At 50.0% G+C, this 24947-nt stretch overlaps 1 protein-coding gene across 5 annotated transcripts in view; it reads right to left on the bottom strand.

The window, feature by feature from the left end:
- The window catches only part of ttc28 (tetratricopeptide repeat domain 28), a 965957-nt gene that overhangs the window by 186505 nt on the left and 754505 nt on the right, over nt 1–24947 (bottom strand). For all 5 annotated transcript variants that reach the window (XM_038780339.1, XM_038780595.1, XM_038780507.1 and 2 more), the window contains one exon: nt 20924–21089. In XM_038780339.1, the coding sequence (XP_038636267.1) occupies nt 20924–21089 (166 nt within the window). The remainder of the gene's footprint in view (nt 1–20923; nt 21090–24947) is intronic.

Genomic DNA, 24947 nt, shown 5'->3' with positions numbered 1-24947 from the left:
TTACGGTCACCTCACGCAACATACAGGCCGATGCCCCCGACCGCGCGGCCCACCCCACCCCCTGTGCATCGTGGACCCCGCCGACGGCCACGCAATCATGGACACCATCAGTGACCGCCCCCCAGCCAACCCCATGCCTGCGCCCACGGCAGCCAACCAACCCCGGGGGACAGTCAAAACACCCCAGCAGCGCTGCCCGGCAAGGAGCGCGCTCTGCAAGGCCTGTGGCAAGAAGGGACATTTCGCTGCAGTGTGCCAGGCCTGCTCAATCACCGCTATTGTCCTGGCAACCCCCACATGCGGCCAGTGGGCGCCGTCATCTTGCTCTACTCACAACACGTGTGGCCCGTGGGCGCCGCCATCTTGCCTGCCTCAGAACCAATGGGCGCCGCCATTTTGCCTGCCCCAGGACACATGCGGCCCATAAGGTCGACCCGCCTTCCCTTTTTGCAAACCTAACCCCGGATTGCAAACCCGTCGCCACTAGGAGCAGACGGTCCAGCGCGCAGGACAGGACCTTCATCAGGTCTGAGGCCCAGCGACTGCTGCGGGAAGCTATTATCGAGGCCAGCAACAGCCCCTGGAGAGCCCAAGTGGTAGTGGTGAAAACCGGGGAGAAAGACAGGATGGTCGTTGACTACAGTCAGACCATCAACCGATGCACGCAGCTCAACGCGTACTCCCTCCCACGCATATCTGACATGGACAATCAGATTGCACAATACTGGGTCTTCTCGACAGTGGACCTGAAATCTGCCTACCACCATCTCCCCATCCGTAAGGCGGACAGCCCATACACTGCGTTCGAAGCAGACAGCCGCCTTTACTATTTCCTTAGGGTTCCCTTCAGCGTCACCAATGGAGTCTCGGTCTTCCAATGGCAGATGGACCGAATGGTTGACCGGTACGGACTGTGGGCACTTTCCCGTACCTGGATATCGTCACCATCTGTGGCCACGACCAGCAGGACGCTAACCTTTCCAAATTTCTCCACACCGCCACTGTCCTCAACCTCACTTACAACAAGGAGAAGTGTGTGTTCAGCACAAATCGATTAGCAATCCTCGGCTATGTAGTTCAGAACAGAGTTCTAGGGCCCGACCCCAATCGCATGCGCCCCCTCATGGAAATCCCCCTCCCCCCCTGCCCCAAGGTCCTTAAACGATACCTGGGGTTCTATTCATATTACGCCCAGTGGGTCCCAAACTATGCAGACAAGGCCCGCCCACTCATTTAATCCACCGTTTTCCCACTGACGGCCGAGGCTCATCAGGCCTTCGACCGTATCAAGGCCGACATCGCTAAGGCCGCGATGCATGCGGTCGACGAGACGCTCCTCTTCCAAGTTGAGAGCAATGCATCAGACGTCGCTCTGGCTGCCACCCTCAACCAGGCAGGCAGGCCCGTGGCATTCTTTTCCCGCACCCTCCATGCTTCCGAAATTCGGCACTCCTCTATCGAAAAGGAGGCCCAAGCGATCGTTGAAACTGTGCGACATTGGAGGCATTACCTGGCCAGCAGGAGATTCACTCTCCTCAGTGACCAATGGTCGGTTGCCTTCTTGTTCAATAACACACAGCGGGGCAAGATGAAAACGATAAAATCTTGAGGTAGAGGATCGAGCTCTCCACCTACAATTACGAGATTTTCTATCGCCCTGGTAAGCTCAACGAGGCCCCCGATGCCCTATCCCGAGGTACATGTGCCAATGCACAAGTGGACCGACTCCGGACCCTGCACGACAATCGCTGTCACCCAGGAGTCACCCATTTTTACCACTTCATTAAGGCCCAAAATCTGCCCTACTCCATTGAGGAAGTTGGGGCTTTCACCAGAGACTGCCAGGTCGAGGCGGAGTGTAAGCACGTACTTCCTCAGTGTGGTCAACGAATATTCCCGATTCCCCTTTGCCGTCCCATGCCCCGATATGACGTCTGCCACCATAATCAAAGCCCTCAACACCATCTTCGCTCTGTTCGGTTTCCCCGCCTACGTCCACAGCGACCGGGGAACCTCATTTATGAGCGATTGAGCTGCACCAGTTCCTGCTCAACAGGGGCATTGCCTCGAGCAGGACGACCAACTACAACCCAGGGGCAACGGGCAGGTGGAGTGGGAGAATGGGACGGTCTGAAGGGCCGTCCAGCTGGCCCTACGGTCCAGAAATCTCCTGGCCTCCCGCTGGCAGGAGATCCTCCCCGACGCCCTTCAGTCCATTCGGTCGCTCCTGTGCACCGTGACTTATGAAACCCCCCATGAACGTGTCTTTGCCTTTCCCAGGAAATCCACCTCTGGGGTTTCGCTCCCAACGTGGCTGACAGCTCCAGGACCCGTTCCCCTCCATAAACACATGCAACTCCACAAGGGGGACCCGTTGGTTGAGAGGGTACAGCTACTCCATGCCAACCCGCAGTATGCTTACAGAGCGTACCCCGACAGCCGCCAAGACACAGTCTCCCTCAGGGACCTGGCACCAGCTGGTTCCCCACTCCCCCCCCCCCCCCCCCCCCCCCCATCCTCCATTCCCCCGACGCACCCCACTTCATCCTCCACTCCAGGACAATCCATCCTCCCCTTGCTCCCACCCAGGGATGAAGAGGATTTCGACATGCTGCCGGAGTCACCGAAGACTAAGCCGGTGCCGGAGTCGTCAGCAGCACTGCGACAACAGATCAAGGCACCGGACCGCCTAAATTCTAAACGCAATCTGTATGTATATAGTTCTCCACCACCCCCGCTGGACTCATTTTTAACAGGGGGTGAATGTGGTAGTCACCACTGATGTATTATACTGTATATATGGGTTTTACGGTAAGGCCCCTGTACTACAGGTATGGGGGTAGATCCCTGCCGGCTGGCTCCGCTCAGTAGGCAGAGTATAAATGTGTGTGCTCTCCGTACAGCAGCCATTTCATCAGCTGCTGCAGGAGGCCACACATCTCTGTGTAATAAAGCCTCAATTGCATTCTACTCTTGTCTCATCGTAATTGATAGTGCATCAGGGATCAAAGGATATGGGGAGGGGAAGGTGTGGTCAAGCTATTGAGTTGGATGATCAGACATGATCAAAATGAATGGAGGGGCGGGTCTGAAGGTCCTCCTCTCTTTTCGATGTTTCAATGATCAAAGATGGGGTTTAGATTTGACGTGCAGTTCAAACATGATATAACAGACTTGCGGAACAGGTTCAGGAAGCTGAAGGCGTGCTTCTATTCCTCAGGCCTAGACCCAGTGAGTCCTTAAATTTCATTCACTGAACTCTGGTGACACTCTCACTCAAGTTAGAAAAAGTGCTACTTTTTCATGTATTGAACTTCCATCAAATTCCTATTAAATTGTCATCAAAGAATACTTACCACGTTGAATCCTCCCACTCAGTGTGCTTTGCCCCCATCAGACCCTACTCGCTGAGAGCATGACTTTTGTAAGACTTATATTCAATGACCACTGAGCTTCCAGTTGGTTCCTGTTCAGTGAGAAGGCACTTTGAACACAGATCAGTGAAAATTTAGCTCCCATCAGTTCTCCATCCAATGAACACTTGGCCTATCACAGCTTTACGATCGATAAATTTACACGTGGCGACAAAGTTAATCGAAAGCTGGTTAATTATTTGCTGGATTTGAAGGAGCATGCTCTGCATATCTTGACACAGCAGTTATGAGGGGCGGAATTCTCCGACACCCGGGAATCGGCGGGAGCGGGAATTACAACCCGCCGATTGGCGTGCCCCCCGCGGCGATTCTCCGGCCCGCGATGGGCCGAAGTCCCGCCGCTGACAGGCCTCTCCCGCCAGCGGGCATTGGAGCACCTCGGGTGCCAGCGGGATTGGCGTCACAAGCGGGCCCCCGGGGTCCTGGGGGAAGGCACGGGGCGATTGGACCCCGGCGGATGCCCCCGGGTGGCCAGGCCCGCGATCGGGGCCCACCGATCGGCGGGCGGGCCAGTGCCGTGGGGGCACTCTTTTTCTTCCTCCTCCACCACGGCCTCCACCATGGTGGAGGGGGAAGAGACCCGCCCTACCGCGCATGCGCCGGTGGTGACATCAGCGGCCGCTGTCGCACCGGCGCATGCGCGGACCGGCGAAGGCCTTTTGGCCAGCCCCGACGCCGGGCAGCGTAGCGCCAAAGGCCGTTGGCGCCAGTTTTGGCGCCGGCCGGCGGAGCGGAAACCACTCCGGCGCAGGCCTAGCCCCTAAAGGTGCGGAGAATTCCGCACCTTTGGGGAGGCCCGACGCCAGAGTGATTGGCGCCACTCCGCTATGTTGGGACCCCCGCCCCGCCGGGTAGGGGAGAATCCCGGCCGAGAATCATAACCAACAGCGAATGTAAGAATGGAATTCTTATTATCTCAAGCATCAAGTGCTGCACAGTGTCCATTATTCCACTGTTCAACTTCACTGCATCCACACACAGCATATTTTGGGTATTTTTTAATCCAATTTATTCCAACTCTGGAGGCTAAACAATTAAGCTCAATGGAAATGATCTCATTACTTCCAATGTGATTCACTAAAAAAAAGGATATTGTCAAATTTAAACAGACACAGTAAAAATGAAATTTCAAGATGAGCAAGGTTGGCCTTTAAAGCCAAATTTTTGAGCTTCTCAGTCATCAATAATAACCACAATAACATAGTGGTTACCACTGTTGCTTCACAGCTACAGGGTCCCAGGTTCGATTCCCGACTTGGGGCACTCTGTGTGGAGTCTGCATGTTCTCCCCGTGTCTGTGTGGGTTTCCTCCGGGTGCTCCGATTTGCTCCCACAAGTCCTGAAAGACGTGTTGTTAGGTAATTTGGACATTCTGATTTCTCAGTGTACCCGAACAGGTGCCGGAATGTGGCGACTCGGGGCTTTCCACAGTAACTTCATTGTAGTGTTAATGCAAGCCTATTTGTGATGATAAAATTATTATTATAACCCATAACTAAAAAGCTTTGTCACGTGCTCTAATTCTGCTAAACTCGTGCTTGGTTGTTAAAGTAGATTAAATATCAGTACATAAATTGAATTGAAACACGGCAGAACTGTGTAAATTTTTTATTGGTCTCCTGACAATGACAGCTAACAAGATAGGAGGACATGATTAGGTTAGGATGCCTGGGAGGCAAGCCCCCTGTGGATGCAAAATTTATTTCTTTGACCTTTTGGTGGGAGCTTTGGCAAGAGATTGATACCTGGAGAAGAATGAAACCCACAGCATTCCACACTCGCTGCCTGCTGCTCAGAGCAATCTCTCCATCCCTTACCCACACCCCACTCCTTCAGCAGTCTATTGAGCATCAGCACATCTGGAAGAGAAATGTTCTACTGCAGAAGGTTTCCAGAGCCAGCTATTAAACGGGAATCTGAGACACAAGTTACATTCTCGGGATTGCAGCACTGCTTCTACGACAGACTGTGGGGACAATTTGGCGCCCGTGTCTCCCGCGAGCACAAATGGCGATACGGGTGAATCATCTCGCAATAGGCGGAAATGGGATTCTCGCCGGCAAGATCTCGTTTCTTGATTTTCCGCGTCTTTCGCCGGTGAAGTAACAAAGTTCCTGCCCACAAGGCAGGACATTACAACACATTTGAATAAATGTTAATATAAATATGAGTCCCCCGCCACTTAATATCCTTATCTCGCCAAAAGGGGTGAATCCTTGAAGGGGATCCCCGGGATACAAAGGTAAGTATAGCCCTTGCGGAGAGAGGGTCATTCCTGGATAGTGACTCCCTGGGGAAAACCCTGATGCTTGTGCTGTGGTGGGTAGGTGGGTGGGGGGGTTGTAACTTTGGCAGTGGCCTGGAAAATGGATTTAGTCCCCTCTTAGCTTGAGTTTTGATTCACCCAGTCTGAGTTGGACCCCTCTCCTCTTTTGAGTCACCGCACTATGAATTATTTTTCACAGAAATTAATTGACATCACTTTCAATGTGTGTAAGAAATGAATAAACTCATCAGAACTGTCAAAAATAACTATTAATTTTTCATGACCTGTCAACGGGAATTGTCAAAGCACGTAAAACGACTGCCCTTTAACTCTTAGAAAGATCTGCCAAGATAGTTTTTTAAAAAATTGTTGCTTGCTATTTCACTCTCTCTGTTGACGTAAGCCTGAGGGCTCCCATACTGGATCAGTGGTGCGTGACTGATTTCACAACTGTCAATTATCATGGTTTAGCTCAGTTGGTTGGACAGCTGGTTTGTTATGCAAAGCAAGACCAACAGCACCAGTTCAATTCCCGTACCGGCCGAGGTTATTCATGGAGGCACCACCTTCCCAACCTTGCCCCTAGCCTGAGCTCTGGTGATCCTCAGGTTAAATTGCCACCAGTCAGCTCTCCCCTCAAAAGGGAAGCAGCTTATGATAATTTGGAACTATAGTAGCTTTACCATACCTTCACCATTATCATAGTAGTGTTCCACCAATTTACAGCTTGATTGACAGTGGGACAACTTGAAGTGAGACTATGTTGCTGCTTTAAGGGACCTGAATGAAATATTTGTTATTATAAGAGATAATATAGTTGAGGGAATGTAAATGTAGTAAATGGGTTTTAGTGAATGAGAATTTTTAAAAATAAAGTCTGAAATAGCCAGTTAATTTCATTTTATTTAATCTCAACATGGGCCCTAAGGTCTGCCCATTGTGGATATTGGTTAAGTTGGCATGTAAGGCATAAGGGCAAAGGGTGGTGAGAATGGATTGGCAAGAGTTCGGGCACTAAGTTGGCATACAGGCTGTAAAGGGCCATGAGAATGGCTGGGGGCATAGGTTGGCACAGAAGATATAAGGGGCCATAAGACCATAAGACGATAAGACACAGGAGCAGAATTAGGCCACATGGCCCATCGAGGCTGCTCCGCCATTCAATCATGGCTGATATTTTTCATCCCCATTCTCCTGCCTTCCCTCCATAACCCCTGATCCCCTTATTAATCAAGAGGGTAACCATGGGGTGGGCAGAGAGACAGACTGATATAGAGGATATCAGGGGCCATGAGGAATGGCCAGAGGGGCATGCATTGACACGGAGGATAAGGAGGGCCATGGGTCGGGTAAGAGGCATGTGATGGGATTGGATGGCAAGGATGGCTCATGTGGAGCTGAGGGGGCATGAGGGGAGAAGGTTTGAGGGCTGTTTTAATGTTTCTCTGCTTTTTAAAATAACTTTGATAGTACCAGTGCAGGCCTTCCTTCCAGCCTGCCTCTGAGCCCAGCATTCTCCACATTTGTTCCTGGGTCACCAGCCCAATTCCCATGGAGTCCCACCATCCAAAATGAAAATTTGACCTACTGCGCCACTTTCTCCCAGGCCGGGCTTGGGAAATCGGGAAATGTCCTGACTCTGTCCTCCCGACCCAGGCCGAAGAGGTTGTTACCCCTTGCTGGGAATCTAGGTCACTGGGGGCTCACCCTCAGGATAGGATCAATCATTTGGGACAAAGATTCAGCAAAATTTCTTTACTTAGAGAGTGGACAACAAAACTCAGTGCCCTCATGCTAGGGAAGTGAGATTGGTAGAAAACTGGAAAAACAATTGCACATGTGTTTGTCCAGAGACACAGGAACATAGCACGAGTTCAACAAAGTAAGTACAATGGGCGCGATTCTCTGGCCTCCCTGCAGTGTGTTTCTCGGCTGAGGGAGGCGGCCTGCCAGTTGGCCATCAGTGGGATCTTATGGTCCCGCCACTGTCAGTGGAATTTCCCAAGCCGCCGGGAAACCCACGGCGGCGGTACACCAGAAGATTCCGCCGGTGTGAACAGCTGGAAGATCTCATTCAATATTTCAACATGTTCAGCGCTTGATATGCATGCAGTTGCTGTTACTGACATAAAATTGAATTGGAAGGTACTCTAAGTAAACATTCACAGTTCATCTGATTGCATCAGCAAATAAACCTTTGTTTTTGATCACGTTCCATAAATGTTGCCCTTTCCCTTCTCTTGCTAGGGTGTTATTCCAAGGGCAATAGGCATTATTCAAAAAAGGAAAAGGAGATAAACCAGTAAACGACAGTCTAACGTCAATGGTGGGGAAACAATTGGAAGCAGTTCTGCATTTGGAGGGGCAGGGGTTAATCGGGAATAGTCAGCATGGTTTTGTTAGAGAGAGTTATTGTCTGACCAACATAGAACATAGAACATAGAACAGTACAGCACAGAACAGGCCCTTCGGCCCTCGATGTTGTGCCGAGCAATGATCACCCCACTTAAACCCACATACCCCTAACCCAACAATCCCCCCATTAACCTTTACACTACGGGCAATTTATACGGGCAACATGATTCAATTTTTCGAAGAGGTGACCAGGTGTGCGAATGAGGGAAGTGCATTTGACATAGTTCACTGGGACTTCATCAAAGCTCTTGATAAGGTCCCACATGGGAAACTGATAGCAAAGATAAGAGCTCATGGGATCAAAGGAAATTTGGCCAATTGGATCCAAAATTGGCCGAGTGGCAGGAAGCAGAGGGTGATGATTGAGGGGCGTTTTTCTGACTGGAAGCCTGTGTCCAATGGGGTCCCACAGGGATCAGTGTTAGGGCCCTTGCTGGGAGGGTTGATCAGTAAGTTTGAGGATGATATGAAAATTGGTGGGTGACAAAGAGTGAGGAGGATGCCCTGCTACCGAGGCAGATGCAGCAGGGGGGGTTGGCGTTGCCGAATTTGCTTCATTATTATTGGGCGACAAGGTGCAGTGGTGGTGGGAAGTAGAAGGGGTAGAGTGGGTTAGGATGGAGGAGGAATCTCGTAAGGGGTCTAGTTTGAGGGCTATGGTGATGGTAGCATTGCCAATGGCTCTGAATACACATTCATGGAGCCCAGTGATGCAGTCCACGGTGAAGATATGGAATCAGTTGAGGAGGCATTTTAGGATGGAAGGGATGTTGGTGCTAACGCTGCTGTGCGAGAATCATGGGTTTGAGCCGGGGGTGATGGATAGTGTATATAGGTGGTGAAGGGAAGTGGGGCTGGTCAAGGTGAGGAATTTCTATTTGGAGGAAGGGTTCACCAGTCTGGAGGTGGAGCTTCCGAGGGGTAGTGAGTTCAGGTATCTGCAGGTTAGGGACTTTGCACGAAAGGTCTGGAGGGGATTCCCTAACTTGCCGGGATGCACCCTACTGGAGCGACTGCTGCTTTTGGATGTGGAAGGGGAGGGAAGAATTGGGGATATGTATAAGTGGCTGGGGAAGCAGGGAGGTGAGCGGGTGGTGAAGATCAAGGAGAAATGGGAAGCAGAGTTGGGAATGAAGATCAATTGGGGACTATGGAATGAGGCACTGCGAAGGGTAAACGGGACCTCCTCTTGTGCAAGGATGAGCCTGATACAGAATAAGGTGGGTGCACAGGCTGCATATGACTAGTGCGAGAATGAGTGGGTTCTTTCAGGGGGTAGCAGATGAGTGTGAAAGGTGTTAGCGGGCGCCAGCGAATCACGCGCACATGTTTTGGGGTTTCGAAAAATTGGGAAGATTCTGGGCAGGAGTGTTCGCGGTCTTAGCCAGGATAGTGGAGGAGGAGGTGGACCCGGACCCATTGGTGGTGATATTTGGTATCTCAGAGAAGCAGAGCTCATGGAGAGGAGGAAGGCCGATAATGTGGCCTTCGCCACTCTGATTGCACGGCGGCAAATTTTGCTGGAGTGGCGGTCGGCATCGCCACCGGGGGGTAGCGACATGGTTGGGTGACCTGTACGACTTCCGGCGGTTAGAGAAGATAAAGTATGAGTTAAGGGGCTCAGCGTTTGAGAAAAGGTGGGGGATTTTGTGACCGTGTTTGAGGAGCTATTCGACGTGGGGAGGAGGGGAGGGTGGATGAAAAAGGGGAAAAATCTGTATAGACTGTACGGGTGATTGTTGGGAGGTATGTTTCCCGGGGTGTTTATTTGCTGTATCCTGCTCTGATACATGTTTGTAATAAAATATGTTTTTTTAAAAATGAATGAGGATAGCCTTCGATTACAGGAGGATATAGATGGGCTGGTCAAATGTGCTGACCAGTGGCAAATGGAATTCAATCCGGATAAATGTGAGGTGATGCACTTTGTTAGGACAAACTAGGCAAGGGAATACATGACGAGCAGCAGGTTCCTGGAAAGCAATGAGGATCAGAGGGACTTTGGTGTGCACATACACCAGTTGCTTAAGGCATCAGGGCAGGTGGACACAGTGGTTAAGAAGGCATATGTTATACTTGCCTTTATTAGCCAAGGCATAGAGTTTAAAAGTAGGGAGGTTATGCTGGAAATGTTGGTTAGGCCACAGCTGGAGTATTTTGTGCAGTTCTGGAATCCACATTATAGGAGGGATGAAATCACACTGAAAGGGTGCAGAGGAGATTTACCAGGATGCTGCCTGGTCTGCAAGAGAGACTGGATAGACTGGGGTTGTTTTCCATGGTACAGAGGAGACTGAGGTCTGACATGATTGAGATGTACAAAATTATGAGGGGCACAGATAGAGTAGACAAAAATAAACTTTTCCCCTTGGTGACGGAATCAATGACCGGGGGTATAGATTGAAAATAAAGGTTTCGAGGGGGTGTGAGGAAAAACCTTTTCACCCAGAGGGTGGTGGGAGTCTGGAACTCACTGCCTGAAAGGGTGGTGGAGGCAGAGACCCTCATAACATTTATGAAGTATTTAGATGTGCACCTGTGATGCCAAGGTATACAAGGTTATGGGCCAAGTGCTGGAAAATGGGATTAGGATACTTAGGTGGTTCTTTTTGACTGGTGCAGATGTGATGGGCCAAAGGGTCTTTTCGGTGCTGGGGACTCTTGTGAGACAGAAAATAGCAGCCAAAATCTCTGAATTAATCTCCTTCTTACCTTTTTTCAGAAAAACAAGTTAACGACAGGTTTGCTTTCTGTTTCACAAATACACTAAAGTCAATCAGCTACTGTGTAACACACATTTTTAACGTGTGACACACTGAAGCGTGTCATCAAACAACGATGATTGTGACAATTTGCAAATATAGCCCATCAATGCAGAATACTAGGATGAGGCAAACAACAGGCACACAGGAAACATGCTTGTTGAGTCAAGAACTGATTGGTTGGAGCAACAAAAGCACATAACCTTCCAGAGGAGAGGAAGGAAGAGAGGAAGAAGAGTTTGGGAAGGTAATTCCAGAGATTGCAATTCAGGCAGCTCGAGGCACCACCATAAATAGGGCAAAGGAAGCAAGATATACACAAATGTTAAAGTCAAAAGGATGACAAGTATTGCAAGGATTGGGTGTTGTTTTAGGGCTGTAAGTAGTTACATAAATTATGTCAATACTGAATTTAAGTGTCATCCTCAAGTGCTCAAGACTCCAGATGGGCTTGAACCCATGACCTTCTGGTTCAGAGGTTCCCTGAGCCCAAGACAACTTGGTCACAGTAATGGGCAGACTGTAAAGTATTCAGGTTTGTCATCTGGAAGTAGCTTGGACAAACAGGTATGGATGAACAGACAAAGACCGGGTCCTCCGGTTTCCTCCCATAGTCTAAAGATGTGCAGGTTAAGTGGATTGGTCACGCTAAATTGCCCCGTAGTGTCCAAAGGTTAGGTGGTTTGCTGAGTTACGGGAATAGGGTGGAGGTGTCAGCCTAGGAAGGGTGGTCTTTCAGGCACCAGTGTCGACTTGATTGGCCGAACTGTAAATTCTATAACATTCAAGGCAAGCAGATAAGAGAGACGCACCGAGGATTCATAGTCAAGTTCACGAACCAAGAGTTACTTGGAGAAGATGGAATGAGTGCATCTCGGTCTAAGCAGGAAAGGAGACCCTGTACTGTAGGAATACTTGGTAGGGACTTACAGAGGCGGCCATGGAGTGAGTGGTCGCATATATGGTATCTCCTGCTCATGGTGGTCTTTTTGTGGCCTTTGCCCCGGTTTGTAACAAGTACTTTGGAATAAAAAGGCATAGAAGTGAGAGCAGAAGGGATTGACCCTTAGTTTATGGAACGGCGGACCAGAAGTGCCCAGAAAAAAGCAAACCAGTTGGTTGAGATGGGTGAGGTGCTGGCAACGCCAGCCCAGATGTCGACGGAGCAGTTAGTGAGCTTCTTGAATGAGAAGTTCACCCAGCAGCGGAAGAGAATTTGGAGGACCTGGCCCGGGCGGTGGACTCGATCAAGGCGGTGATTGACCGCGTTGGGACGAGACTGGCAGCCCAGGGACAGGCGATCCAGAGGTTGGAGTAGCTGGCTTGGGAGCATGAGGAACAGTCCATCTTGATTGCAGCAGAGATAGGACTGATGTGAGACCAGTAACTGCTGGAGAAAGTGGAGGATCTGGAGAACCGATCTCGTAGGCAGAACATCCGGATCGTGGGTCTGCCGGAGGGGTGCGAACGAACGGATACTGATGCATTCATCGGGAGAAGCTGCTTGGGAAGGTGAGTTTGGCTGGCCGTTGGAGGAGGATCGAGCCCAGGGGGGTGAGCCGCCGAGGGCGATGGTTACATCGGTTCCTGGATAAGGAACGTTTCATGAGATGGACCAGGCAGACGCGGCAATGCAATTGGGAAGACGTTGCGATTCGTGTGTATCAGGACCTGGGGACAGAGCTGGCGAAGAGGAGGGCGAGCTTTAATAAGGTCAAGTCGGCCCTATACAGAAGGACGTAAAGTTCAGACTACTATACTCGGCTCGCCTATGGGTGACCTATGGGAGCTGAGAGTTGTACTTTGGCATGGCGGAGGAGGCAGTGGACTTCATGAAAGCAAATGGACTGGCAGGAGAACGAGGACCTTGAGCGATGGAGGAGAAGTGGAGTGAATGTACTATATTACGAAAAGCTTGTTTTTGGTGTTCGTTTTTCTGTTTTTTGGCTTTCGGCTGGTTTACAGGTCTTTGTTAAGGGATGAGGGGTGGGTCTCTGTTCGGACCTTGGGAGGGATTGTTTGTTTGCTTTTACTTCTTGTCTTTGTCTTGATTGTTTGCACTAAGAGCGGGGGGAAGTGAATCAGTGGAGGGCAGGGGGCTGCCAAGCTAGCTGGGTGGGCTAAGTCATGGAAGTGCAGTGGGGGGTGAGCTGAAGATCAGTGCAAGGGGGGGGGGGGGGTTGGAGCGGAAGTGGGGAATTGGGGGGGGGGGGGACAGTATTGCTGACAGGGAGGGGACTTTCAAAATGGAGGAGGAGGGTTGATGACGGTAACATTCATGTCAAGAGGGCTAGAATACAAGACGAGGGATGTACTCCTGAGGCTATATGAGGCTCTGGTCAGACCCCATTTGGAGTACTGTGAGCAGTTTTGGGCCCCAAATCTAAGGAAAGATGTGCTGGCCTTGCAAAGGGTCCAGAGGAGATTCACAAGAATGATCCCTGTAATAAACAGCTTGTCGTATGAGGAATGGTTGAGGACTCTGGGTCTGTACTCATTGGAGTTTAGAAGGATATGGGGGGATCTTATTGAAACTTACAGAATACTGCGTGGCCTGATAGAATGGATGTGGAGAGGATGTTTCCACTTGTAGGAAAAACTAGAACCAGAGGACACAATCTCAGACTAAAGGAACAATCCTTTAAAGCAGAGAAGAGAAGGAATTTCTACAGCCAGAGGGTGGTGAATCTGTGGAACTCATTGCCGCAGACGGCTGTGGAGGCCAAATCACTGAGTGTCTTTAAGACAGAGAGAGATAGGTTCTTAATTAATAAGGGGATCAGGGGTGGCAGGAGAATGGGGATAATAACACTATCAGCCATGATTGAGTGGCGGAGCAGACTCGATTGGCGAGTGGCCTAATTCTGCTTCTGTGTCTTATGGTCTTATAGTTGACGGGGAGGGGGGGGGGGGGGGGGGGGGAGAGATATGGGCTCAAGGCTGGCCTAAGAGAGGGTATGGCTGATGGCAGGGGGGGGGGGGGGGGGGGGGGCGAGGTGCTCCCTGACCAGACTGGTCATGTGGAATGTTGGGGGACTGAATGGGCCAGTCAAAAGGGACCGTGTGTTCGCACACTTGAAGCAACTGGAGGTGGATGTGGCCATGCTGCAGGAGACACCTTTGAAGGTGGGGGACCAGATTAGGTTAAGGAAGGGATGGTTTGGGCAAGTGTTCCATTCGCGGTTAGACTTCAAAATGAGGTTAGTGGCGATTTTGGTCAATAAGCGGGTGGCGTTCGAGGTGTGGAATATAAAGGCGGACCCGGAGGGTTGACATGTTATGGTTAGTGGGAAACTGGAGGGAAGCATTGAAGGTGGTTATCAGGGGAGAATTCATCTCAATTCGGACCCACAAGGAGAAAGTGGAGTGGGCTGAGTTAGACAGACTGGTAGGCAAAATTTTACAATGGACAGGAGATGCAGAGACGGAAGACGGGCTTCTGAAAGAGCATCAGAGACTACAGCTAGAATTTGGGTTCCTGTCCACAGAGAAAGCGGTGGGACAGCTGACAAGAGTAAGGGGGTGATTCATGAACATGGGGAGAAAACGCGTAGGATGCTGGCACATCAGCTGAAGAAACAGGAGGCGGCGAGAGAAATAGGGAAAGTGAGGGACACAGGGGTGAAGGTGGTTCTGGACCCGGCGGGGTGAATGATGTGTTTTGGAAGTTTTACAGTAAATTGTATAAATCGAAACCCGCACCCGGGGAGGAGGGGCTGAAACAATTTTGGGGGGGCTGGAGTTCCCGAGGATAATTGAGAAGTTGGTGGAGGATCTGGGTGCCCCAATTGGGTTTGGGGAGGTTATAGAGGAGTTGGGGACGATGCAGTCGGGCAAAGCCCCGGGGACCAGACAGATTGCCGGTGGAGTTCCATAAGAAGTTTGCCGGGCTGCTTGGGCCGCTTTTGGCAAAGGCTGTTAATGAGTCAAAGAATTTGGGAGTGCGCCCCACAACGTTAGCTCCAGCATCGATTTCCCGCATCTTGAAACGGGATAAAGATCCGGAAAGTTGTGGGTCATATAGGCCAATCTCCCTGCTAAATGTGGATGCAAAATTGCTGGCAATGATCTTGGCCACATGGATAGAGGACTGTGTTCCAGGGGTAATAGGGGAGGACCAGACAGGATTTGTTAAAGGACGACCAACATTAATCCAACATTAGGCGGCTCCTTAATGTACTAATGATGCCTGCGGAGGGGCGTGAGGTCGAGGTGTGGTGGCTATGGATGCAGAAAAGACCTTCGACCGGGTGGAGTGGATGTATCTGTGGGAGATCCTGGGAAGGTTTGGGTTCGGGCAGGGATTTGTGAATTAGGTCCGATTGCTATTTCAGGCACCGGTAGCAATTGTAAGGACGAATCGTGTGCGATCGGAATATATTAGCCTATGTCAGGGGACAAGACAGGGATGTCCACTCACCCCACTACTGTTTTCCCTGGCCATAGAGCCACTGGCAATGGCGCTGTGAGCATCGAACATTTGGCGGGGAATCGTGAGAAAGTGGGTAGAACATAGGGTCTCGCTCTATACAGACAATTTGCTCCTTTATATAACAGACCCATTGTGGGGGATTTCAGGAATTAGGGGGATACTGGAGGAATTTGGCTGGTTCTCAGATTGTAAATTGAATATGGGCAAGAGTGAGGTTTTTGCGATCCAGGCAAGGGGGCAGGAGAGGAGATTGAGGGAGATGCCGTTCAAAGTGGTGGGAAAGAGTTTAAGGTACCTGGATATTGAAGTGCACAGGACTGGAGTCAGCTTCACAAATTAAATTTGGGCAAGGCGATTGAGCAAATGCAAGGGGAACATGGAACATAGAACATTCAGTGCAGAAGGAGATCATTCGGCCCATCGAGTCTGCACCGACCTACTTAATTCATCACTTCCACTCTATCCCCGTAACCCAATAACCCCTCCTAACCTTCCGCAGGTGGGACGTGCTCCCACTGTCATTGGCGGGGAGGGTACAGACTGTGAGAATGACACTCCTGCCAAGATTGTTGTTCGCGTTTCAGTGTCTTCCAATCTTCATCCCCAAGGCATTTCTTCGTAAGATGAATGCGGCGATCTAGGTTTTTATATGGGCCAGGAGAGCCCCGAGGGTGAAGAAGGTCCTTCTTGAACGGGGGTGCAGGTAGGGGGGCTTGGCCCTTCCGAAATTTCATCACTACTACTGGGCGGATATCATATCAATGGTTAGGAAGTGGGTAGTGGGGGATGGGTCGGTATGGGAACGAGTGAAGGAGGCGTCTTGCAAGGGCACGAGTCTGAAGGCTTTGTTAACGGCACCTCCGCCGTTCTCGCGGCTCGATACTACAGAAGCCCGGTGGTCATGGCAGCCCTGTGGGTGTAGGGTCAATGGAGGCAGCACATGAGACTGGAGGGGGCATCGGTGTGTTCACCAAACTGTGACAACCACCAGTTCGCTCCGGGGGGGGGGGGGGGGGGCTGGATGGGAGCTTTAGGAAGTGGCAGTGGGCAGGGATCGAGAGATTCGGAGATCTTTTTATTGAGGAGGGTTTCCCGAGTTTGGAGGAGCTAGAGGATGAGTTCGAGTTGCCAGATGGGAATGGGGTCCGGCACTTGCAGGTGCGGGATTTTGTTCGCTGGCAGGTCCCGGGCCTCCCACTAAGGGGGTGATGCACTATCAATTACGAGGCGAGAGTAGAGAGTAATCGAGGTTTTATTACACAGAGATGTGGAGCCTCCTGCAGCTGCTGCTGAAATCGCTGCAGCTTGGAGAGCACACACATTTATACTCCGCCTACTGGGCGGAGCCAGCAGGCAGGAATCTACCCCCGTACCTGTAGGACAGGGGCCTTACATAATACCCTCATATAAGAACATACGAACTAGGAGCAGGAGTAGGCCATCTGGCCCCTCGAGCCTGCTCCGCCATTCAATGAGATCATGGCTGATATGCAGTATACACAATACAACAGTGGTAACTACCACATTCACCCCCTGTTTAAAATGAGTCCAGCGGGGCTGGTGGAAAACTATTTACATACAGGTTGTTTAAAATTTAAGAAAGAGGTTACAAATTTAGACGCTCGGGCTCTTTGACCCATCGTTGCGAGCGCCGCAGTTCTGGTGGCGATTCAGGCAACGGTTCGATCGTCGGTGACTCCGGGAGTGTGTCGACCTCATCTTCATCCCCGGGTTGGACCAAGGGGAGGGCGGATCGTCCTGGAGCGGGGGCTGTGGTGGGGTGCGCTGGGGGGAGGGAGGGTGGTGCCGGGGCAGGGAGGGGGTGTGTGGGGACCCAGCTGGCGCCAGGTCCCTGAAGGAAACTGTGTCTTGGCGTCCGTCGGGGTACGCTACGTAGGCGTACTGCGGGTTTGCGTGGAGTAGCCGTACCCTCTCAACCAACGGGTCCGCCTTGTGGAGCCGCACATGTCTATGGAGGAGAACAGGTCCTGGAGCTGCCAGCCATGTTGGGAGCGAAACCCTGGAGGTGGACTTCCTGGGGAAGGCGAAGAGACGTTCATGGGGAGTTTCGTTAGTCGCAGTACACAGGAGTGAAGGGCGTCGGGGAGGACCTCCTGCCAGCGGGAGGCCGGGAGATGTCTGGACCATAGGGCCAGCTGGATGGCCTTCCAGACCATCCCATTCTCCTGCTCCACCTGCTCGTTTCCCCGGGGGTTGTAGCCGGTCGTCCTGCCTGAGGCAGTGCCCCTGTTATAGCAGGTACTGGCACAGCTCATCGCTCATGAATGAGGATCCCCGGTCACTGTGGACGTAGGCGGGGAAACCAAACAGAGCGAAGGTGGTGTTGAGGGCTTCGATGTCGGTGGCAGATGTCATATCGGGGCATGGGATGGTGAAGGGGAATCTGGAATATTCGTCGACCACATTGAGAAAGTACATGTTGCAGTTGGTGGAGGGGAGGGCCCCTTTGAAGTCCACGCTGAGGCGTTCAAAGAGGAGGGAGGCCTTCACCAGGCGTGCACGGTCTGGCCGGTAGAAGTGCTGTTTACACTCCGCGCAGACCTGGCAGTCTCTGGTGACAGCCCTGACTTCCTCGATGGAGTAGGGCAGATTGCGGGCCTTTATGAAGTGATGAAAGCAGGTGACCCCTGGGTGACAGATATCGTCATGCAGGGTGCGTAGTCGATCCATTTGTGCGCTGGCACATGAGCCTTTGGATAGTGCATCGGGGGGCTTGTTGAGCTGACCGGGGCAATACAAAAGCTCCTATATGTAAGTGGAGAGCTCGATCCTCCACCTCAAGATCTTATCATTTTTGATCTTACCCCGCTGTGTGTTGTTAAACATGAAGGCAACCGACCGTTGGTCAGTGAGGAGAGTGAATCTCCTGCCGGCCAGGTAATGCCTCCAATGCCGCACAGCTTCAACGATAGCTTGGGCCTCCTTCTCAACGGATGAGTGCCGAATTTCGGAGATATGGAGGGTGCGGGAAAACAATGCCACGGGCCTGCCTGCCTGGTTGAGGGTGGCGGCCAGAGCGACGTCTGATGCATCGCTCTCAACTTGGAAGGGGAGCAACTCGTTGAATAAATTGCGTAATAAATTGATGCACTATCAATAACGACGAGACGAGAGTAGAGAGTAATCGCGGCTTTATTACGCAAAGATGTGGAGCCTCCCACAGCTGCTGCTGAAATGGCTGCAGCTCGGAGAGCCCACACATTTATACTCCGCCTACTGGGCGGAGCCAGCAGGCAGGGATCTACCCCCATACCTGTAGTACAGGGGCCGTATTGCAATTCCCTCGTATGCAGTATGCACAATACAACAATGGTGACAACCACAGGGGGCTACAGGATAAGGTGATGTCCAAAACAGGGGTGGGGGAGGGAAGGTCTCGGAAATATATAAGGAACTGATGGACTGGGATGGGGTGCCAATTGGGGAGGTGGAGAGGAAATGGAAGTAGGGTTATGTGAGGAGGCCCTGAGGAGATTTAATGCATCCTTGTCGTGTGCCAGGCTCAGCCTGATCCAATTCAAGCTGGTCCACAGGGCACATATGACTGTGGCCCGGATGAGCAGGTTTTTTGAAGAGGTGGAGGACAGGTGTGGGCGGTGTGGGGATGTCCTGCGAACCGTGTGCATATGTTTTGGTCGTGTCCGAAGCCAAAGGGATTTTGTCAGGGATTCTCAGATGTCATGTCAGAGGTCCTGGAAGGGAGGGTGACTCCGAGTCCAAAGGTGGCAATATTTGGAGCATCGGAAGACCCGGGAGCCCAGTGGGAGGGGGGAGAGAGAGGCTGACGTTTTGACCTTTCCCTTCCTGGTGGCCCGGAGATGGAGTCTGCTGGGATGGAGGGACTCGGAGCCTCCAAAATCGGGGGTTTGGATCAGCGACATGGCAGGGTTCCTCAGGTTGGAGAAAATCAAATTTGCCTTAAAGTGTTCGTTACAGGGGTTCGCTCGGAAGTAGCAGCCGTTCATAGAATTTACAGTGCAGAAGGAGGCCATTCGGCCCATCGAGTCTGCACCGGCTCCTGGAAAGAGCACCCTACCCAAGGTCAACACCTCCACCCTATCCCCATAACCCAGTAACCCAACCCAACACTAAGGGCAATTTTGGACACTAAGGGCAATTTATCATGGCCAATCCACCTAACCTGCACATCTTTGGACTGTGGGAGGAAACCCACGCACACACGGGGAGGATGTGCAGACTCCGCACAGACAGCGACCCAAGCCGGAATCGAACCTGGGACCCTGGAGCTGTGTAGCAATTGTGCTATCCACAATGCTACCGTGCTGCCCGTTCATCACCTTCTTCAAGGAAAACTAGTCTGCCAGCAAGGGGGGCGATTATGAGGGGGGGGGGACATGGAAATGACGAATATGTGTAGGAAAACCAATGAAGGGAGAACTGTGAGACAGAGTCGTTACGTGGACCATGATAATTAGGTTCTATGCTTGGGGGGTGGGGGAGGGGAGATGGTTATGTTAAGGGGGAGGGAGGTTGAGGTTGTTGGATCTCTTTGTTTAAAAGTTTTTAAATTATAAATGCCTTAATAAAATATTTTCTTTAAAAAAGGGAATACTTGGTAAATGGGCTGACTGGCTGGATGCCGTCAGACAAGGAAGGTGGCAAACAGCTCACTCGGCTAAATCGCTGGCTTTTAAAGCAGACCAAGCAGGCCAGCAGCACGGTTCGATTCCCGGACAGGTGCCGGAATGTGGCGACTAGGGGCTTTTCACAGTAACTTCATTGAAGTCTACTTGTGGCAATAAGCGATTTTCATTTCATTTCATTTTCATTCCCAAACACAATGCAAACCACATGGACACACTGGTGTCAACACAATTTTGTTCATAATGGGGTAAATAGTGTTAATTAAGAGAAACTCTGATCATTTTGACAGTATTCGAACAGATCAAGATTCTGTTTGAATTTTATGGAATTCCACTAATTTCTGGAGGTTAAATATGTTAAATTCTGTTTTTATTATCCGAGAGTTAAGAATTTTCCATGATTTTTACCAGTATTATGGAAATGATATTCCAGAATGTCATTGCTTTCCGCAGAAAATGCAAACCAGTGGCTTTACCTCTAATGTATTCAATCAAAATATGACTTCTATTTGTCTGATTTAGTTGAAAAGGATTGTATTTCAATTCAGCCGAGTAAAATTTTGCGCAGAACGCTGGAGGAGGAATGGGGAAGGTCAGCGATGTGAGTTCTGTTTATGGACTTACTGCAGGGTGAGGTGGATAAATGAACAGATTTACTTTTCACTGCTCTGCTCGTCTGTTTACTCTGCACTTTAGTATTTAATGTTTGAAGAGGAAGCCCAAACAAACCATCACACATGGCTGCAAAGCGTGAAGGCTGGAACAATTGCCAGTGTTACAATGCATCAGAGCAGTAAGTGCAACGGTCTGTCACTCACTAATTTTAATGGTCTCAAACACAATTTCAGCCCATGATAAAACACTTTTTTTTGTTGTCTGTCTGCTATCTTCAATCGGTCTCTGTCAGGCGCAAAGCAAGAGCGGCATTTTAAACACAGAGTGGATATAAAAATCAATAATTTACACTTTAAAATAAATGGAAACTTTACCTGGTATAGTAGGAGTCAACGCCAAGTGCTTCTCGAACATTGGACACGTATTGCTCAAGAGTAGAGAAACTGGATGCCTGCAGGTTGATGCTGCTCGTTTCACTAAAATCATTGCTGTTTTCTGGCAGACCATCACCCAAATAGCACTCGTGAAACTTTAATATTCCTGCAAGAAGACCGAAAGACAGGAAGACATGTGCTGAGTTACTGCGGGCATCAGAAAGCTGGAATCACTAATTCCCTGTCAATAGTATGCAACCGCAGACTCCTGGAGTCCACTATTTGAGAACTTGCACCAATCTTCAGGGAAGTTTCAACACTTGATGGCTGTATTTACAGTTTTATTTCCGACAAATGGCCATGCTGTTGCTACATTTTTAAGATAAATCTATATGACGAACATTATTTCACACACACGTCTGATTTATTTATAGTCGTGATTTATTTACAGGGGCCTCACCAACAAGGGACAAGAGCCAAATCTTACTACACTGCTCCCTTCAAAATAAGGCACCCCACCATCAAATTTCAGAGAATTTCATAGAATTTAAAATGCAGTAGGAGGCCATTTGGCCCATCGAGTCTGCACTGGCTCTTGGAAAGAGCACTCTACTTAAGCCCACGCCTCCACCCTACCCCTATAATCCAGTAACCCCACTTAACCTTTTTTGGACACGAAGGGCAATTTATCGTGGCCAATCCACCCAACTTGCACATCCCTGGACCGTGGGAGGAAACCGGAGCACCCGGAGGATTCAAGATCATTTCCAAAGAAAGATCTTTGGAATCAGAATTTGTCCTCTGTATGAAGTTAAAGGCAGGAACTCCCCGGCTGTTGTGATTCACTCTTCCCACGCAGTGCACCCCTGCCCACAGCTTTGCCGGCGGCTTTGAGTGGGCTTCGATAGGAAATCCCATTGACAAGCAGCGGGAGTAGAGAATCTCGCCGCCAGCGAACAGCACGCTGCCGAGAAACAGGCAGCTGGGCGATTGGAGATTCCAGCCCGAAATATCAAAAGAAGGTATTTTTCACACTGTTCACATCTCTGGCTGAAATAGATGAGCTCTTCCATCCGGTTTTAACTGGACTATCCAGTTTCAATTGCAGCTGATCATTTTGATCGTTGAAAACTGGACTGAAAAAGCAGCTGTGGTTTCTTCTTCTCCTGGTAGCAACTTCAATTATTCAAGGGTCCCCGAACCCTGGCTTATGCTGTGATTTTGCTGCGAGGAGGTTGGTTCCAAGTCTACCCCAGCTAGAATGGGGATTTGAACCCCATATTGCTGATGTTATTGTAAACCACATGCTAGCTTCTAGCCAACTGAGCTAACCAGCTCCTCAGTGGTTGATGAATAGTTAATAATAATAATCTTTATTCGTGTCACAAATGGTTAGCACTGTTGCTTCACAGCACCAGGGTCCCAGGTTTGATTCCGGCTTGGGTCATTGTCTGTGTAGAGTCTGCACGTTCTCCCTGTGTCTACGTGTGCTTCCTCCGGGTGCTCCAGTTTCCTCCCACAAGTTCCGAAAGACGTGCTGTTAGGTGAATTGGACATTCTGAATTCTCCCTCTGTGTACCCCAACAGGCATCGGAGTGTGGCGACTAGGGGCTTTTCACAGTAACTTCATTGCAGTGTTAATGTAAGCCTACTTGTGACAATAAAAATTATTATTCTAGTGGTAATGTCATTGGTCGAGTAATTCAGGGTCCCAGGGTGTGTTGCTTTCGGGGCAAGGGTTCAAATCTCACCCTCACAGCAGATATCAACTCAATTAATTAAAAACCTAGAATATAAAGTTGGTCTCAGTAATGGGCATGGGAACTGTCATCGCTTGTTGAAAAAATCCACCTGGTTCACTAATGCCCTAGAGGGAAGGGAATCTGCCGTCCTTACCTGGTCTGGCCTACACATGGCTCCAGACCCACAGCAATGTGACTGACTCTTAACTGCCCACTGAAAAGGCCTAGCAAGCCACTGAGTTCAAAGGGATGGGCAACAAAAGCTGCTCTTGCCAGCGACACCCACATTGAACAAAAAAATATTGATTGAAACATTTTATTCAGTGGTACAGATTTGCACGAGTGGAAATTGTCCCTCGGCCCTCCCAGTTTACCATGGCGCACTTACAGAACAATGTCATGACGCTAAAGGCTGGTCTACCTTAAAAATGGCCTCCAGCTCCAACCTTGAAACAGCACACTTCCCCCAGGGTATCCTCTTTTTTTATGCATCTTGGCAAGGCTGACATTTATTGCTCATCCTTGATATAACTGAGTAACTTGCTGGGCCACTTGGGAGGGCATTTATGTGTCAACCAAATACTTGAAGGAGAACAAGTTGCAGGGTTGTGTGTAAAGAGCGGTGGAATGGGACTGATTGGATTTCCCTTCCAAAGAGCTGAAGCATACTTGGTGGACCGAATGGCCTTCCCTCTGCTAATCTATTCCATGATTCTATGAAGGGAAAGAAGTCACACATAGGTCACACCAGCGGTAAGGACATTAATGAACCAGTTGTTTTTTTTATCACAATTCAATTGGCTCCATTGTCACTTTTACATAGATACATAGAACATACAGTGCAGAAGGAGGTCATTCGGCCCATCGAGTCTGCACCGACCCACTTAAGCCCTCACTTCCACCCTATCCCCATAATCTGATAACCCCTCCTAACCTTTTTGGACACTAAGGGCAATTTATCATGGCCAATCCACCTAACCTGCATGTCTTTAGGCTGTGGGAGGAAACCGGTGCATGGTAGCATTGTGGATAGCACAATTGCTTCACAGCTCCAGGGTCCCAGGTTCATTTCCCAGCTGGGTCACTGTCTGTGTGGAGTCTGCACGTTCACCCCGTGTGTGCGTGTGTTTCCTCCGGGTGCTCCGGATTCCTCCCACAGTCCAAAGATGTGCAGGTTAGGTGGTTTGGCCATGCTAAATTGCCCTTAGTGTCCAAAATTGCCCTTGGTGTTGGGTGGGGTTGCTGGGTTGTGGGGATGGGGTGGAGGTGTGGACCTTGGGTGGGGTGCTCTTTCCAAGAGCCGGTGCAGACTCGATGAGCTGAATGGCCTCCTTCTGCACTCTAAATTCTATGATCTATGATCACCTGGAGGAAACCCACGCAGGCACGGGGAGAACATGCAGACACTGCACAAACAGTGACCCAGCGGGGAATCGAACCTGGGAACCTGGCGCTGTGAAGCCACAGTGCTATCCACTTGTGCTACCGTGCTGCCCCTGTGCTACCATGCTGCCCCTTTTACTGATACTAACTCTATTACTTCCAAATTTTTAAAGAGGAACTCTGAAACTTTTGCAACCTGAGTGAGCTTGTATGAAAATCCATGTTTATGCTACCTAATCAAATGTTCCAAACAAAACATCCCTTGCCTGATGGGATTTATATAAGACACAACAAAACATATAGTGCAGAAAGGAACAACTTCACCAACGTCCTGTGGTCTCTTTGAATGAGATTGCCAATTGAGTGTTAATAGCCCCAAAACTCCACGTGGCATTTGCAATGGATTTGTGCCAATGCAATGGGATTTACACTGCCAAACCTCTGCAGAGCTGGATCTGACAAAACTGGCCGGGTTGGTGCTCTCGCAAAAATCCCTTTTAATACTACATGCTGTGTTGGGATGCTTGGAAATTAAGAGTGCAGCCTTTGAAAAGCAAGGCCTGGCTCAAGGTTTTTGCAAGCAATGAGGAAAGTGTTTGGCTAGCTGAGTTAACTCTCAGGTAGCTGCACTGGATTACCCATGGGTGGTTTTATATCACATTCCAAAAAAATGATTTCCACCGGATAATCTGGTACTGGGAGCTGAAGAAGGTCAAAAGCAATGGTCAAAGAGAAACAAAGGAGAGCAAACATTTTTACTGAATAGAAAGATGGAAATAAGCTACACATGCAATCTAGCAGGCAACAGCAATGAGGAACACAAGAGCTTTAACATATTGTGGAGCTTATTCTGGCACATCAAGGTGGCAAAAATTCCTCTTTAAGACACTGATGATCAC

This window comes from Scyliorhinus canicula, chromosome 1 (genome assembly GCF_902713615.1).
Source record: "Scyliorhinus canicula chromosome 1, sScyCan1.1, whole genome shotgun sequence".
Classification (NCBI taxonomy): Eukaryota; Metazoa; Chordata; class Chondrichthyes; order Carcharhiniformes; family Scyliorhinidae; genus Scyliorhinus; species Scyliorhinus canicula.
Note: the sequence above shows the minus strand (reverse complement) of the source record. Positions and strands in the feature narration are given on the sequence as shown.